The sequence below is a fragment of the Eptatretus burgeri genome, chromosome 2 (genome assembly GCF_056783735.1).
Source record: "Eptatretus burgeri isolate ZD-2024b chromosome 2, Ebu_testis_v1, whole genome shotgun sequence".
Classification (NCBI taxonomy): Eukaryota; Metazoa; Chordata; class Myxini; order Myxiniformes; family Myxinidae; genus Eptatretus; species Eptatretus burgeri.
In genome coordinates, this window is record NC_140962.1 from 64,161,640 (window position 1) to 64,177,790 (window position 16,151).

At 44.9% G+C, this 16,151-nt stretch overlaps 1 protein-coding gene and 1 long non-coding RNA gene across 4 annotated transcripts in view; one reads left to right on the forward strand and one right to left on the reverse strand.

The window, feature by feature from the left end:
- The window catches only part of LOC147032181 (uncharacterized), a 55,389-nt gene extending 53,455 nt beyond the window's left edge, over positions 1–1,934 (reverse strand). Inside the window, exon 1 of the long non-coding RNA XR_015055069.1 lies at positions 1,804–1,934. This is a non-coding gene — a long non-coding RNA (uncharacterized LOC147032181). The remainder of the gene's footprint in view (positions 1–1,803) is intronic.
- Positions 1–16,151, forward strand: part of LOC147032182 (tyrosine-protein phosphatase non-receptor type 21-like) — a 54,522-nt gene that overhangs the window by 34,498 nt on the left and 3,873 nt on the right. For 2 of the 3 annotated variants that reach the window (XM_085869549.1, XM_085869550.1), the window contains exon 7: positions 3,277–3,437. In XM_085869549.1, coding sequence (XP_085725675.1) covers positions 3,277–3,437 — 161 coding nt within the window. Of the gene's footprint in view, positions 1–3,276; positions 3,438–3,529; positions 3,628–16,151 lie in introns of all 3 variants that reach the window. The other variant, XR_015055068.1, reaches the window with a different exon arrangement.

The window sequence follows — 16,151 nt, forward strand, 5'->3', positions numbered from 1 at the left end:
CCCGGCGACTGTCAAACAGACAAAAATTACATGGTCAACATCAATTAAACATCAAAGGGAGCCGCCTAATTCGGATTTCAGGCTTATTGCCCTCATCAGGATGGCATACCGACAAATATCTAACCAATAATGAACATATTCGTTGTTTATACATCAGACGCACCTCCCGACTGTTATGTTGAGCATCGCCGCACATACCTGATGGACAGTTGTTCTTTGCCAATTATGTGATTTAACATGTGAGACATAATCCATGGATATACAAAAACGTTGAGTGAGAAACACCACAAGCCTCGTCATGGAAGATAATTGTTCCTGCACGGGATGCCAATGATGACTTACCTCAGCTCAAAAACCACGATTGGTCAAAATGAATAGGGGGAGGGAGGGGAAAGGGAGTGGGAGAGGGAGGGAGGAGTAGGAGCGGGAGAAAGAGAGAGAGAGGGAGTATTGGGAGGGGGAGAGAGGGAGAGAGGGAGGGAGTGGTGAGGAAGGGAGAGAGGGAGGGAGTGGTGAGGAAGGGAGAGAGGGAGTGGGGGGAGAGAGAGGGAGTGGGGGGAGAGAGAGGGAGTGGGGGGAGAGAGAGGGAGTGGGGGGAGAGAGAGGGAGTGGGGGGAGAGAGAGGGAGTGGGGGGGAGAGAGAGGGAGTGTGGGGGAGATAGAGAGAGGGAGTGGGGGGAGAGAGAGAAAGAGAGGGCGTGAGGGGGAGAGAGAGAGAGAGAGAGAGAGGGGAGTGGGGGGGAGAGAGAGAGAGGGGAGTGGGGGAGAGAGAGAGGGAGAAAGTGGGGAGGAGAGAGGGGGAGTGGAAGGGGAGAGAGACGGGGAGTGGGGGGAAAGAGGGAGGGGGAGTGGTGGGGAGGGAGTGAGGGGGGGAGAGAGAGGGAAAGTGGGGGGGAGAGAGAGAGGTGGGGAGTGAGGGGGGAGTGGGGTTGAGAGAAAGGGAATGGGGGGGAGAGAGGCAGAGAGAAAGGGAATGGGGGGAGAGAGGCAGAGAGAAAGGGAATGGGGGGGAGAGAGGCAGAGAGAAAGGGAATGGGGGGAGAGAGGCAGAGAGAAAGGGAATGGGGGGAGAGAGGCAGAGAGAAAGGGAATGGGGGGAGAGAGGCAGAGAGAAAGGGAATGGGGGGGAGAGAGGCAGAGAGAAAGGGAATGGGGGAGAGAGACAGAGAGAAAGAAAGAAAGAAAGAAAGAAAGATAGAAAGATAGAAAGAAAGAAAGAAAGAGAGAGAGAGAGAGAGAGAGAGAGAGAGAGAGAGAGAGAGAGAGAGAGAGAGAGAGAGAGAGAGAGAGAGAGAGAGAGAGAGATGAGCAGAGGAGGGAGACAAGAGGGGGGTTGCGGCAGATGTGATGTCTAGTTTAATGTCCATCCGAGAGATGGTAGATGCATTGATGAATCACCCTGCCTGTGAAACACTGAGATGACAGTTTATAGCTGGGTCGAGATTTGAACTCAGGCTAGACAGCTTGGAGTGAGCATACATACCTCTTGGCTATCCTGCTGTAATGTTGTGATTCATTGCTTTGCAACAACTGAAGAAAATATTTTTCCTCATTGTAATCTAATTTATTTTGCCTTCCTAACTCCAGAGATGTCCCCACAGCGATCCGAGCCACCATATCGACATCGAAGCTTGAAGAGCACTACCATCCCTCCGCTAATTACAAAATACTAGTGCATGCCCGCAGGTGCGTGCCCGTATGTGCAAACAAAATAAAAAAAAAAAAATTCAAACTGCGTGCCAGAAACAACAACCGCACAGGCCGTTCCTCCGTTCTCATGTGCCCGTACGTGCGTGCCCGTACCTGTTTCTTCTGCACGACGCCTTGCCTCGCGTTCAATGTTGTCTGCTAAGCGAGCAGTTCGTTCTTCATCCATTTCAGCTGCACGGCGCCTATCGACATCGAAGCTTGAAGAGTGCCACCATCCCTCCGCTAATTAAAAAAATATATAAATATATTTTAAATCACTCGAGCAAACACTCCAACGAAATGGTTGAAGAAACTTTGAGAAACAAAACGTTTATCCATCTTCATACAATACTGATAAATATATTCATAAGATAATTAGATCTATCTTCATACAGCAACTTGTACATCTACAAGAGTAAAACTAAAAAGAAAACTTTGCAGATGAGCTATTATTGGAAAAGACTAAACATGTTTGATCGTGCAGTAAAAGTCCGCTGCATTGTCCATCACTCGCAATTGACCATACAGTAAAAAAACAAAAAAACAAATCTTTTCAGGGTTGGAAGCTGTGAATGTGGTAAAAATGGAAAAAAAAATTCTCATTTTCACACAACACACAATTCATCTCACATCATAAAGACAAGCCATATTTGAACAACAAAGCACCATTTTAATTTTGTTGGGTACAATCGTTAATTATAAAGCGCAAAGGAGGAAATAATGATTTTCACTCCTTCTTGGGCTCTATTTTTAACAATAACCTATATTTAAAAATAACTGCCTGCCTCCTTGTGCTCATTAAACCTTTCTCATTAGTCTTGTCTTTGCGCTGTGATGCTTGAACATTGCATGTATTTCCCCTGCTTTCATGTCTCCATCGCGCTGGGATTATTGGGGTGTTTTCGTTTTACATGTGTACTGTGAAGTTGGGGCGGGAGCTGGATTGAGAAAAAATTAAAAGTGAGATGGTAGTTGAGAGAATGTGTGGTTGTGGCTAATGGGAGTGTGGGAGGGGACAATTGAAAGGGTAAACAAGTTTGGGAGGAGTAAGGGAAAGTTCATGAGATGTTTGGAACATACTGTAAGTAGATCAAACCTGACCCTACAGTACGTAAAGATGCCATTAGGGGATCACAAGCTAAGTCTGGGCTTTCTTCTGATGTGTATCCACCATTGTCTTGCTGCAAATGAGAGCACAAATTCCAAAGTAGTGACACCACAAGACGCGTGTTGACATTTCACAAATCTACATACCAATGTTTGTAATTCATGTGCCATGTTCATAAAACCCTACTTTTGAATGGTGGTCCATTAGTGAAGATACAAAAGCATTTTGGATGATATATTGTATTATATAATGTATGCAATTATGGCAGATAATTTGGCTCCTCCTCCTGTCTTCTCCATGCATGCTGCTTCCATTTACTCCTTTAACTCTCATAATTTCTCTTCACACTCCTCTAACATTATCCACCCCAACTTTTCTTTAATTAGCCCCCCCCTCCCCACTACATCCTCATGCATCCTGACCCTACCACTGTTTCCACTGCTGCCATGTAACATAGTCCCTCTTCGCAATCATTACAGGATTCATCAGAGATGTGCAGTCAATACGCAACAAAATCAAGGGAACGCTTGGTCCCCCAGCTCCCTGCCCACCTGTCATAGTGCATTGCAAAGATGGTGTCAGCCTTACAGGCGTCTTCATCCTGTCTGAAATGGCCATTTCCTGTTGGGAGAAGAATATCGTGAGTCTGTTTGTGCACCCTTTTAAAACTCTTGATAAACCACATTGACAAATATAATTATGATATTCTTGACATACGCTGTCTCACTTCAGGTCCGAGATGACACGTAATATAAAACCTGTTGGGACTTGGGATGTATTTATTGGCCTGTCTTGGGGCACGAAACAAGTACGAGCACAGGCCGTGGAGTGTGAGAGATACAGCACATTACATACAGTGGGGTGTAAAAGTATGAATTCACTTAAATCAATGACAGGTTTTTCTCAAATCACAATTTCAAACACAAATTTGTCATAATATTGAAGATATGTATCCATATTCTTTAAAATGTATTCGAGTTATTATTGACTGTTGCTTTGTCTTAACAGAATAAATGAAGGGTGAATCGATTGACAAAAAGATAATATTTACGTGAGCAGTCTGACTATGCTCTGGACTGCATTACAACACTGTTGGGAAAAGATTGACTCAAACATAATCCATAAACGAATTAAATCAATCCCAAGTGGAGTTGAGGCAGTTTTCAAGGCAAATGGGGGTCACCCTGATTATTTCTTATACTTTTTTGTTTTTTCCTATTAAATGTTGTTATATCGTCAAGATTTCATGGAAATCCCTTGACAGGGCTTTTGGTTTCATATTACAAAGATTACTTCCACCACCGAAGGTGGACAGAGGTTATGTTTTTAGCCCTGTCTGTGAGAAGAAAAAGTTACGGACGGATTTGGATGAAATTTGGTGGACAGGTTGGGTGTGTGACAAGGACAAAGTGATTAGATGTTGGTGAAGATCCGCATCCAGATACGAAGAAGAGAATTTTAAAGTGATTCTTCACCATTGAGAAATAGGGCCAAAACAATAGAGAGCATGATATCTCAAAAGGTTGTTGATGGATTCGGATGAAACTTTGTGGACATGTTGGATGTGTAACAAGGACGAAATGCTTCAATTTTGGTGAAGATCTGAATCCGGATCCAGATAAGAGTATTTTTTAATTTTTCAATGATTCTTCAACATTGAGAGATAGGGCCAAAAATGACATTATATCTATCTATAAATATATATCTATAAATACATATATATATATATATATATATATATATATATATATATATATATATATATATATATGTGTCAAAAGCATTCAATATGTGAATAAAGACCCACCCACATCTCTCACCTGTCAATGGAGGGACGTCAATCCCTCCATTCACTGCTTTTGATGTTTACACATGGTACATGCTTGGGTGCCTCATTGGGATACATTGTTGTCTACGCTATCGCTGATGATTCACCAATAAGCGATGAAACCAGTCCGGTATCTGAGGGGGTGTGTAGCATTGGGATTCTCGTGTGAATGTCGATATAGTTGTGGAGGAACTCTGGGAAGGGTTTGAAACAGCAAAAGAGCTTTCCTTGTGTAGGCCTTCTTGGGTTGCTTTCTGCAGCTTCTTCAGCTGGAGGAGTGTGGGAGGTGTCAAGTGTGTGTGTGTGTGTGTGTGTGTGTGTGTGTGTGTGTGTGTGTGTGTGTGTGTGTGTGTGTGTGTGTGTGTGTGTGTGTGTGTGTGTGTGTATAAAAATATCTACTGAAAGGCATAAAAAACGCAAAAACTTCGAGACGTGTAAAAAGAAATCTAACTATCAACAGCGCTTTGCTGGTAATGAACACGTGCAACACACATCACACATGCACCATGAACGGCAATTGTCTTTTTGCGAGACGAGGTCAGTGATTTTGAGCCGCCATTATTGAAGAGGGGTGCATGGGCCATGTGGAGCACATGCAGCATGCACATCAATGTGAACTGCGGTTCATAATGTGCCTCACTCACCCAATAAAAAGGCCATCCAGAAAACACTGGTCACACTTCATCGAATCATGCCAACACTACCGCCTCAAGATCGTGAGCGTGCTGCTTGTCGTCTCGCCACTGGACAATTGCCGAGAGAAGTCGCACGGGCCTTTGATGTGCACATTTCCATTATCCACAGGTTGCAAAGCAGTTTGCAAACCACTGGCTCCAATGCTGACCGTCCACGAGCTGGCAGACCACGAGTGACCACAGCAGGTCAGGACCGCCTGATCGTGAGGCACCATCGTCACTTTCCGCTCAATACGGATGAGGACACATGCAGAGCGACTGTGGGGACCCACGACAGGCAACTGACTGGCTGTACGGTGCGCTGCTGCCTGGCCGAGAGGAACTTGCAGTGCAGAGGTCCAGCACGGGGCCTGGTTCTTCTTGGTCTGGAGGACCAAGCACTGGAGGACCTTCGCACAGCATGTAGCCTTGTACAGCAAATGGTCAGACGCTGTGCCAAAGATTTCTGAGACAGCATCAGACATGGGGAACACCAAAGCAATGTATGATGGTGTAAAAAAGGCAATTAGACCTACCCACCATGGAAAAGCTTGGCAAAGCCATCAACAGCCTCGCAGAGCAGGCTGTTGCCCACACAGAGCAGCAGCTTCAATACCTCACTGATCACTTCTCGAATGCCTGCGATGCATTAGGATTAACCATAAGCCTCAATAAAACTGCGATGGGCCAAGGCATGACAACTCTTCCAGTCATCTATATTGGCAATCAAAAGCTAGAGAATACTGCTAAGTTTAATCTGGGGTCAAAGTGACAGTCACTCTGTCACTTAAAGCAGAGCTTGGCATTACCATTGGCAAAGCATCAACCACCTTTGGAATGCTAACCAAGAGGTTGTGGAGAAATGCCAAGCACACCGTTAACACAAAGAATGCAGGTTTGCCTGCATCCTACTCTATAGCAGCGATTCTTGGCCCATTTACTCAAACCAAGAGAGAAGGCTGAATGGTCTTCACCGCTGCTTCCATCGTATAATTCCAGACATCTCATCGTAGGACAAAGTACTCAACACAATGGTACTGAGAAAGGCTGGATACCAAACCATCTTTCCCATGTTCAGTCAGAGGCTGTTGTGGTGGCTTGGTCACATGCGTCATATGGAAGATGATCGGCTCCCCAAAAACCTGCTATATGGAGAGCTGAGGAAAGGAAAGCAGCAAGTTGAGCGTGCCCTGGTACCCTTTGAGATTGGAAGTGCAAAGCAATGGACAGAGAAGCATGAAACACTTCGTCCGTAAAGGAACTGAGAAAGATGACCAAAAGCGAGAACACGAAAAGAGATGCAGACATAGGAAACTGCTGCCAACTCATCCTTAATTTGGCCATAGTGTTGTCAAGACTGCCACTCCAGAGTGGGTCTCTCGAGCCACATTGGTAAGTACTGCACTCCTATGGCTCCCAACCAATAGTGGCTTCCAGTTCACAAAGGCCACCGCCTCCTGTGATGGAAGGATGCCGACCTACCATTGCTCCATGGTTTCATTATATAATGTTTGTTGGTAAATAAAAATGGATCATGACACGTACAGTATTTTGAGCTTTTGAGTGGGCATTATTATAATGACAAAAATGTGACTTGAGATTTCATTTTTAACTCTGTCACGAGTCACTATCCAACTGCTCTAATGTCCCACCCATCTTGTGGGGTGAACTAGAAAGTTTGTTTTAACCCATCTTTCATAAACCAGCTGGCCAGGTCTGAAGTTCAAATGTAGCTAATTTGACCAACAATTTGGAATTTGAGGGTACAGATAACTCACCTACTTTGCCAAGAGAAACTGTGGGATATGTAACATCCACCAACTAATGACAGCAGAATGTGCACCCAGCTTAACGTTCATCAAAGGGACTGCTTGCAAAGTGGTCCAACACCCTGCCTGTGAGGCACCATTCCGACAGTTTTAAATCTGGTCAGGAATCAAACCAAAATCAGACAGCTCAAAAGTAAGTGCAGCAGTACCTGTGAACTATCCTGTCAGGACATGATGAGTCACGATATGCACATACTTTTGAAGAATTATCAACATGTTGGTAAAACTCCAGGCTACGAGGATACTTTAAGATTCAAAGCAAAAATGCAGACGTATGCAAGTTTGTTGTTTGTGTTACCAATCTTAGACGTTTGAAGGAGTGTTGTGATGAATAGGTGTGCGGAAATTTCATTTTTACTTTGCATTACAGAGATATTACGTATATTGCTATTTGTGATATTTTTATACACTGCGCCTTCCCAATTCCATGTCCAGGTGATGCATGACGTCATTGCCAGGTGTTGAAGGAAGGGAGTCCTCAGTTTTTACTCTGTTTGTTTTATTTCTTGTTTGTCCGGGCGATATCTCAGGCACCTTTTGAGCTAAGATGCTGAAATTTGGACACGACAGTGAACAAGTGATTTGGCAATAAAGGTTTTTTTTAATTTATTTATTGAGTAATCAATTAATTATTCATTTTTTGTTAATTACTTGATTTTCAAAAAGTTATAGATTCGGATGAAACACAGTGGTGGTTTTTGGTATGGTATTTGTGAATTAAGAAATTCATTATTTTACGATTATTATTTATTTATTTTAATTATGCAATTAATCAATCAATTATTGTACTCCGCTCCCTCTCAATTCCTTCACCATGTGCTGCATGGCGGCAACGCCAAGCACCGAAAGTGCCCCGGCCATGTCACATGCTGGAGTATTTGTTATTTATTTATTTGGCATGGGGTGGTATAATATATATGTGTATATATATATATATATATATACTGTATATATGGTTCAAGATCTTACCAGATATATGTTGGTCTGTGCAAGTTTTCAGTTTCACAAGCAACATTTATCACATTGACAAACTGAGTCAAGTGATAACTTGGAACAATTTCCTGGTGAACATAATATAGACCAAGATAAGGAAAATAGATTTCATTTTGAAGAAAGCATGTAAGTGTACTGCTGGTGCAGTGCCCCTTATACAGTACTAGTAGTAATGCCCGGCATTGCTCGGGCGAGCAATAAAGCCCGGTGTTGCCCGGGCTTTCTTGCAAATTTCCTGAATAGCTGTTAGCGGTTAGGGGTTAGCTGTTAGGGTTAGGGTTAGCGGTTAGGGTTAGGGTTGCAGTTAGGGTTAGCGGTTTGGTTTAGGGTTAGCTGTTAGGGTTAGGGTTAGCTGTTAGGGTTAGGGTTAGCTGTTAGGGTTAGGGTTAGCTGTTAGGGTTAGGGTTAGCTGTTAGGGTTAGTGTTAGGGTAGCCAACCCTAACACGAACCCAAACCCGAACCCTAACAGCTTGGCGTAGCAGAGGTAAACAGCGCCCGGGGCAAAGTGGAAATTTGCGTCCCCCGTAGGCCTTAAACTTGAGTGGATTTGAATGGAAAATCCCATAAGGGATATCGATTTATCGATTTTTTCGAATATCAGAAATGTTATAGAAAAAATTTATAGCCAATGACCTAAGTTGGACCAAAAGCCATAATCGTACCGAATTTGAATGGAATCCATTGGCGTTTGTGAAAATGCATCAAAACGAATTTTGAGGGGCCTCTTAAGGAAGACAATATCATTAGTATATGTGCCAAATCTTGTTTCATTTCATGCAGTAACAAAAATCTGATGGTGGAACAAAGAAAGGGGTGTGCTGAAATATTAATATAGATGTTAAGACAGAAACTTGAAATTTGTTCAGTGTTGGCGACACCGAGCCGATTCTTGGTTGTAAGACACCGTGGGATCTTTAAATGTCCATGACCAAAATACCTCGACAGAGCCACGACGTGACTTTCAGAATGATGTACGAATGTTAAATGAGGCCTTTCACGCATACACTGTGTGTGGGTTTTCAGTGACTAGGTTCTGCTCACGGGGCACTTTTAACCTGCCATTGCTTGTGCAAAATCTGTTGTTCAAGTAGTCTTTTTCACATAATTTTCAGAATTTAGATGAAAGAGTGGTAATTTCTGGATGGTTGACCATAATCGTTTTGTTCCTAACTTAAAATCGGATTCACAAAAACATAGAAAATACGAGAAATATCCATGGATGCAAGATGTTGAGTTCCTTCCATTCCCTGTTCGTAGAAACAAGCAGCGGCAGTGGATATAACACACACACACACACACACACACACACACACACACACACACACACACACACACACACACACACACACACACACACACACAACACCTTTTACCAATGAATGCAAAAACCTAGTATTGTCTATCTTGTGACCCCACAACCAAACAGATATATGTGTTGTTACGGCCACGGATACCGAGACACCAGTTTGTCACTCAGGGGGATTAATCCCTGGTTCTCCTCAAAAGAGCCGGACCTGGGGCCACCGCTCACAATTAACGTTGTGGTATGGTGGGTTGTTTTCGAACCACGGACACCACCCAGTTAACGAGTTCCAGTGTCCACCTTCTAATTATGCCATTTAACTAGAGGTCACATAGTTACCTGAACGGGGAGCACACCCTCGCCAAAGCACCAATCTTATATTGATTAGATCTTAATTAGGGTGGCTGAGCGTTTTAACCGCTAGTGCGTGCCGACTATTTTTGGTCAAATCTGTGGTAATTACCTCCCAGTCTATCTCGATTCGGACAATGCTAGACCAATGGAAGGAAAGGACAAACACGGACAGGTTGGAAGTCAGCAAATGATTTATTAATTAGAAAATAAATAAATAAAAAGAACTTTTTATTTCCTGAGGTAAATAAGTGAATACATTCCCAAGCAATCGAAATGAATAATTAATCAGGAAAAATCAATCAAAATGACAGGAAAGAGACAGAGAGCAGATGCTTATCAGGGGTTGACTTACTTACAACTAAACACAAACAAGAGTACCCAGCAGATCATTCGGGGGGGGGCGGGGGGGGAGTCGTCTCGCTCACCAGAGAGACGTCATCCAGTAAGTGAAAATGTCCTGAAATGTGTGCGTGCGTGTCTTGTCCGTCGCAAGCACCCAGCCTTGCCGTGCACCCACTCGCCAAGAGCCTTGAATGCCAGTTGACGTCTGCTGGGCACTGAGACCGTCTGTCGTGGGTGTAGACCCTGGTGCTGTGACACAGGCAGCTCTTCACACTTCACGAAACTGGTGACGTCCAGTGACCCACACGGTCCGTTGGTGACCGACCCGTGCCGCACTCGTTGGTGACCGACCCGTGCCTCACTCGTTGGTGACCGACCCGTGCCTCACTCGTTGGTGACCGACCCGTGCCTCACTCGTTGGTGACCGACCCGTGCCTCACTCGTTGGTGACCGACCCGTGCCTCACTCGTTGGTGACCGACCCGTGCCTCACTCGTTGGTGACCGACCCGTGCCTCACTCGTTGGTGACCGACACGTCCCTCACTTGTTAGTGACCGACCCGTGCCTCACTAGTTGCTGACAGACCCGTGCCTCACTCGTTGGTTACCGACCCGTGCCTCACTCGTTGGTGACCGACCCGTCCCTCACTCGTTGGTGACCGACCCGTGCCTCACTCGTTGGTGACCGACCCGTGCCTCACTCGTTGGTGACCGACCCGTGCCTCACTCGTTGGTGACCGACCCGTTCCTCACTCGTAGGTGACCGACCCGTGCCTCACTCTTTGGCGGTGGTCACTCCCACACTGGAAAATACAAAATGACTGACAAATGGTCTCGTTGCTGGCGCTGGTCAGACACCCACATGCTCACTCGCTCGCTTCCTCCTCTTCTTTTTTTTATATCCGCGGCCCGTCTCAGTGGGCACAAAGTCCCCCCAAGCTCACACCGCCCCACTTGCGCACCGTTACCATGACAACCCTTGCACTCATTATTCCTTGCAGTGTCAAACGCCGATCGAAAAAAGGTGGTCTCGGCGTCCGTGAGAGAAATGTGTGTAAACGTTGCTGAAAAAAAGAAAAAGGGCATCGGCGTCCGTGAAAGAAATGGCGTGCATAAATGTGTGTCATAAAGAGAAAAAGCTTCCCATAAGAGATGGGATCTATTCTTTACCCTTCTCAGCGCATCACATTTAAAATCCCACCAAACATGGGGATGGGGCTAATCTGAACATGCATTTAAGGAAATAACTGAGGACCTGGATGTGTGGATGCATTCATCAGACCAGATTCTGAAATCTGTAACAATACATATATGTATATGTTGTTGTGGTTTCTCACCACTCCGGCGTGCGAGCGACCGCTTTTAACTAATCGCCGCCCGCGCCCACCGGACGTGGCAAACCTAGTCACAGCTTTCGGATCAACGCCAAAATCCAGCTACAGGTGTGTTTTTAATCACACCGTAAATCAGCCAACTCTTCTGTCCACGCACAACAGGGTCCGATCGCCGATTTACCTAAGTGTGCGTGCAGACAGAAATGCCGGGGATTTACACCTCAACGGGATCTGCTTGGAAATGAGCCGCTTAAGCAGCTCGCTCCGTTTGCGATTTTCTGAGCGGTGTATATCGCCAAGCCCCGCTGGATCCGATTACTTTATCGGCTATTTAAAAGCCAGCTAATATCCCAAACGCAATGACGGCAGCTCAATTGAGGGAAAGGACGCAACGAAGAGGTCAACATTCACACAAGGACATTTATTTGTAAGACGTATGCATGCAAACACGTATGCAATCATGCAGTCAATAAAGCAATGCCGGTAAGCGACAAAACACGCGCAAGACAAAGAACTACAACCGTTGTATTTATTACTGTACATTCACCTAACAGTTCTACTTATGGACACGGCATCACAACTTTCATACAAAGAAACCCCAGGAAAGGGAAGGGCAGAACTAGACCCGTAGGCCTTCAATATCCACGGAGCTGTGGAGACCGCAGGAGCTCCGAGAGGCCGGGCTGGTTACCTGTCACCCTCGTGGTGACTCGCTGAGCGACGCTCGATGATTCGTCAGAAACATGGCAGCTCGGTTGGTCCAGGCCCCGCCGTGCGGCCTGGTGGATCGGCCTAGCCGACGACGCCTCAGAGGAACAAACGGGCCTTTGCTCTTTCGAGAGTTGATGCTCTTTTAAGAGCCCGCCGATCCTCAGCGTTGGCTCCGACCGTTCTGTCGCTGACTGGCGACCTCTCTCCGGCTTTCTCCACCTTCCCGCATTTCTGCGCGGCAAGGCAGGCTTGGCTGCGCTCCGACGACCCTCCACTGGACTCGAACCTTGGCGGGCTGCTGGCTTCCTCTGACTTGACTCCAGACTTCCACTGCGCGACTGGCGTTCCAGCGCGCCTTTTTATCGGGTCGGGGTGCGTTTGATCTCTCACCTCTCACCCCCTGCTGGCTCCGCTCCTTTTGTGATTCTGATCCGATCTCTTCGCGAAGCTCGGACATGCGCGGACGTGGGTGAAATCATCAACCACGCGGATGTTGCAGGAATCATCGGCTCCCGCTCTGACAGGGAACCCTTGCGTCTGTCGACGGCGATGTTGCTCGTCCGTGGGATTCGCCGTGGCTGGCGAAAAGATGGCGGCGCAATGGAGATGAAGGTGAGGCGATGTTGTGTGTTTGTGGAGATGTTGTTGAGGAGATGTCATGGTTGGCGCTGTGGTGGGGATGGTGTGGTTGTTGAGAGGCGGTTGTGCTTGGCGCTGTGGTGGGCATGGCGTGGTTGTTGAGAGGCGGTTGTGGTTTTTCGGATGGGGTTGTTCCAAAATAAAGATAGCACAAGAATAATGGCTGACTCAAAGATCACAGCCTGGTTACACGAATAAATTCCCTTTAAACATCGGTGGGGAAATCTAATCTGAACACAGACTTATCGACATAACTGATCTCTGGGAAGCCTGAATGGTGTTCTGTGAATTTCCACAACCGTAACACTATATATATATATATATATATATATATATATATATATATATATATATATATATATATATATATATATATATATATATATATATATATATATATATTAGTCCCCACAGTCCATGCAGCTCCCTCTCAACCCCCCCCACCCTCCCCTTCCCTCATACCCAACATGAATGTTTAATTGTAAACCATAATTTTAAATAGGCCCCAGATACGACCTTCCCATTGGTATTATAAAGAACCCAAACCAGAAACTGTGTATCCCTCTGCTGGGAAGTCTACCGTTGTTGCACAGCGCTTCTGCGAATACGCTCTGAGCATTCTAGGGATACACAGTTGTATCCGAGAATTGCATCATTTCAAAAATCCGTATTCAGGTGAATGATATTGCTATTTTTGGACTGAAGGTAGTAATTGGGCTTTTGAGACCAGAAAGGATTGGTCTGCTTAGGAAAACCTTTGGAAACAATGGTTTGAAAAAAGAAAAGTGACCTCAGCCTCATGAGGGAGCTTGTACACATATCATATGCAAGCCAAAGACCTTTGACATGTATTGCAATAACATTGGAGATGAGACAAACATACGACATATATGGTATATGGTGATTTGAACTTGGGTCCATTGCATCATAAACCATGGTTCAAATGGAAACATAAATAGGCCAAACTAATCCCTCTTCCCCCCTTCCCCCCTCCCCCCCCAAAAACAAACACTGAAAACTCCCCCTCCATCTTTTCACTTTTTGGTTTGTAACTCCAGACAAAATAGCTAAGCCAGCAACCTTGTACATTCTCACTATTTTGCATAAGGCTAAATGGAATGCATTCTGAAAAGCAGACATGACAAAACAAAAACTAGTACGCCACTCATGGAGCACATCGTGTCGCCTCGCGTGTTGATTCTGAACAAAAATAAACTGAACACACTGCTATTATTGCCCATATACCCGTATCATCCATGCACCCTATTATGTCACTTAGTTTCTTGACATGGGTTGTGAATGTCATAAATTTAATTCTTGGGTTATAGATCAGATAGAAGAAATTTCAAATTTTTCAGACAAAGATTTCAATTCAATTAATCATGACTGGAATACCACTTCACCAATTACATCATCGTTATCACCCGAAATACCCCATTGGGAGGTGATGACTTATGCCAAGTTTCAATTTTTTTCATTGAACGGTTTCGGAGAAAATTATGTACAATTTTTTTTCCTTTAATGCAATACAGCTGGCTATGACGTCAGTCAGCAATAAAATATTCTCCATGGGGAATCCCTCCTATATTTAAAGTTTTGCATTGATCGGACAAGCTGTTGCAGAGAAAACCATTTTTAAAGCAAATATATATGGATACGGACACGGACACACACACACACACACACACACACACACACACACACACACACACACACACACACACACACACACACACACACACACACACACACACACACACACACACACACACACACACACACACACACACACGCAAAGTTTCACATCCCCTTCAGGACAAGACGAACAATAAAGTCCCTAGTGTCAAAAATGAGAAGGTGCTTTGTATTGCCTTAAATACAACAGACATGATAACCTAGATGTATGCACACTCACCTCTGAGCTATGTTGCCAGCGTTCCAATTATTGGCGGAACTCCAAACTGCTCTGTCATTTGTTTTGTATGCAGGGTGAGGCATCAATGTGTGTGAATGCCAAACAGCCGGAGGACCTGTCTGTCATCACTGGTTATTGTTGGTTAAAGATCCCACAATACCTTTAGCGAAGACTCGGCGAGTTATTTCTGCTACCCTGAACAAATTACAAATCCCTGCCACCATCAGTCGAATATCCTGAGTAGAAACCGGTGATTTGTCCAGGAATGGTTCCAGCCTGGACAGGTTTCTCGACGAGTCGTGATACGCTCCAGAACTCTGCAGTGTATTTCTCTAATTATTGTCATAATTTACCTTAAATATTAGGTTTTTTTATACTTTCCTGGACAGCCAACCAAAGAAAAATTGCAATCTGGTATATTATATGCCAGGAGTGCTTCCTGGGATGTTATGATGTCCTTGCATGGTTAAACTCTTCATTCAAGTGTTATCATGTGTTATGTTATCCCTTGTGACTTCATTTGTTTCTGTAAAAGGGCAGCAGTGTGTTCAGTTACCAAGCAGTTAGCTTGAACTTGCCAAGCCAGCCATTCCTTATCAATTGTTTTGAATGGAGTGCTTAAGCCACTTGGTGAGCGCTGTACAAGAAACTTGAAAACTGAACACACCCCTGATCTCAGGACTGGTTTCTCAACATTCCACTCGATAACTGCAGCGACAAATATATATATATATATATATATATATATATATATATATATATATATATATATATATATATATATATATATATATATATATATATATATATATATATAAAAAAATTGAACAAAAATATAAACGCACCAAGCGCAAAAATATAAACGCACCAAGCGATTGTTACTATTTTACCTGGAACTCATTAATAATAAATCTTCACAACAATTTGGTTATAGAATCCATGACAATTGAGCATTAAATTTCAAAGAGTTCCTTGAGAATTCTGGCGACAGTCTTTGTGCTACAACAGCCGACACAACCGAGGTGTCACTGTCAGAGTTCACACAGTCAGCAGCGGGTGTGTCCACCGTTGGCGTCGCGCAGAGCGGTGCATCTCCGGCGCATGGACATCACCAGATTATCGATGGTGGCCTGAGGGATGTTTTCCCATTCCTCCTGGAGAGCCACACGGAGCTGGCGGACGTTCTCTGGAACTGCGTAACGTTGTCGTACGCGTCGATCAAGAACGTCCCAAAGGTGCTCGAAGGGCGACATGTCGGGAGAATATGGAGGCCAGTCGAGGACATCAATGTCCTCCTCATCGAGGAAGTCCATGCAGATCCTGGCAACATGGGGGCGAGCATTGTCGTGCTGAAACGTCACATGGTGAAGGCGCACAAACGGCACGACGATGGGTCTGAGTATCTCGTCCCTGTACCGCTGCCCGTTCAAGT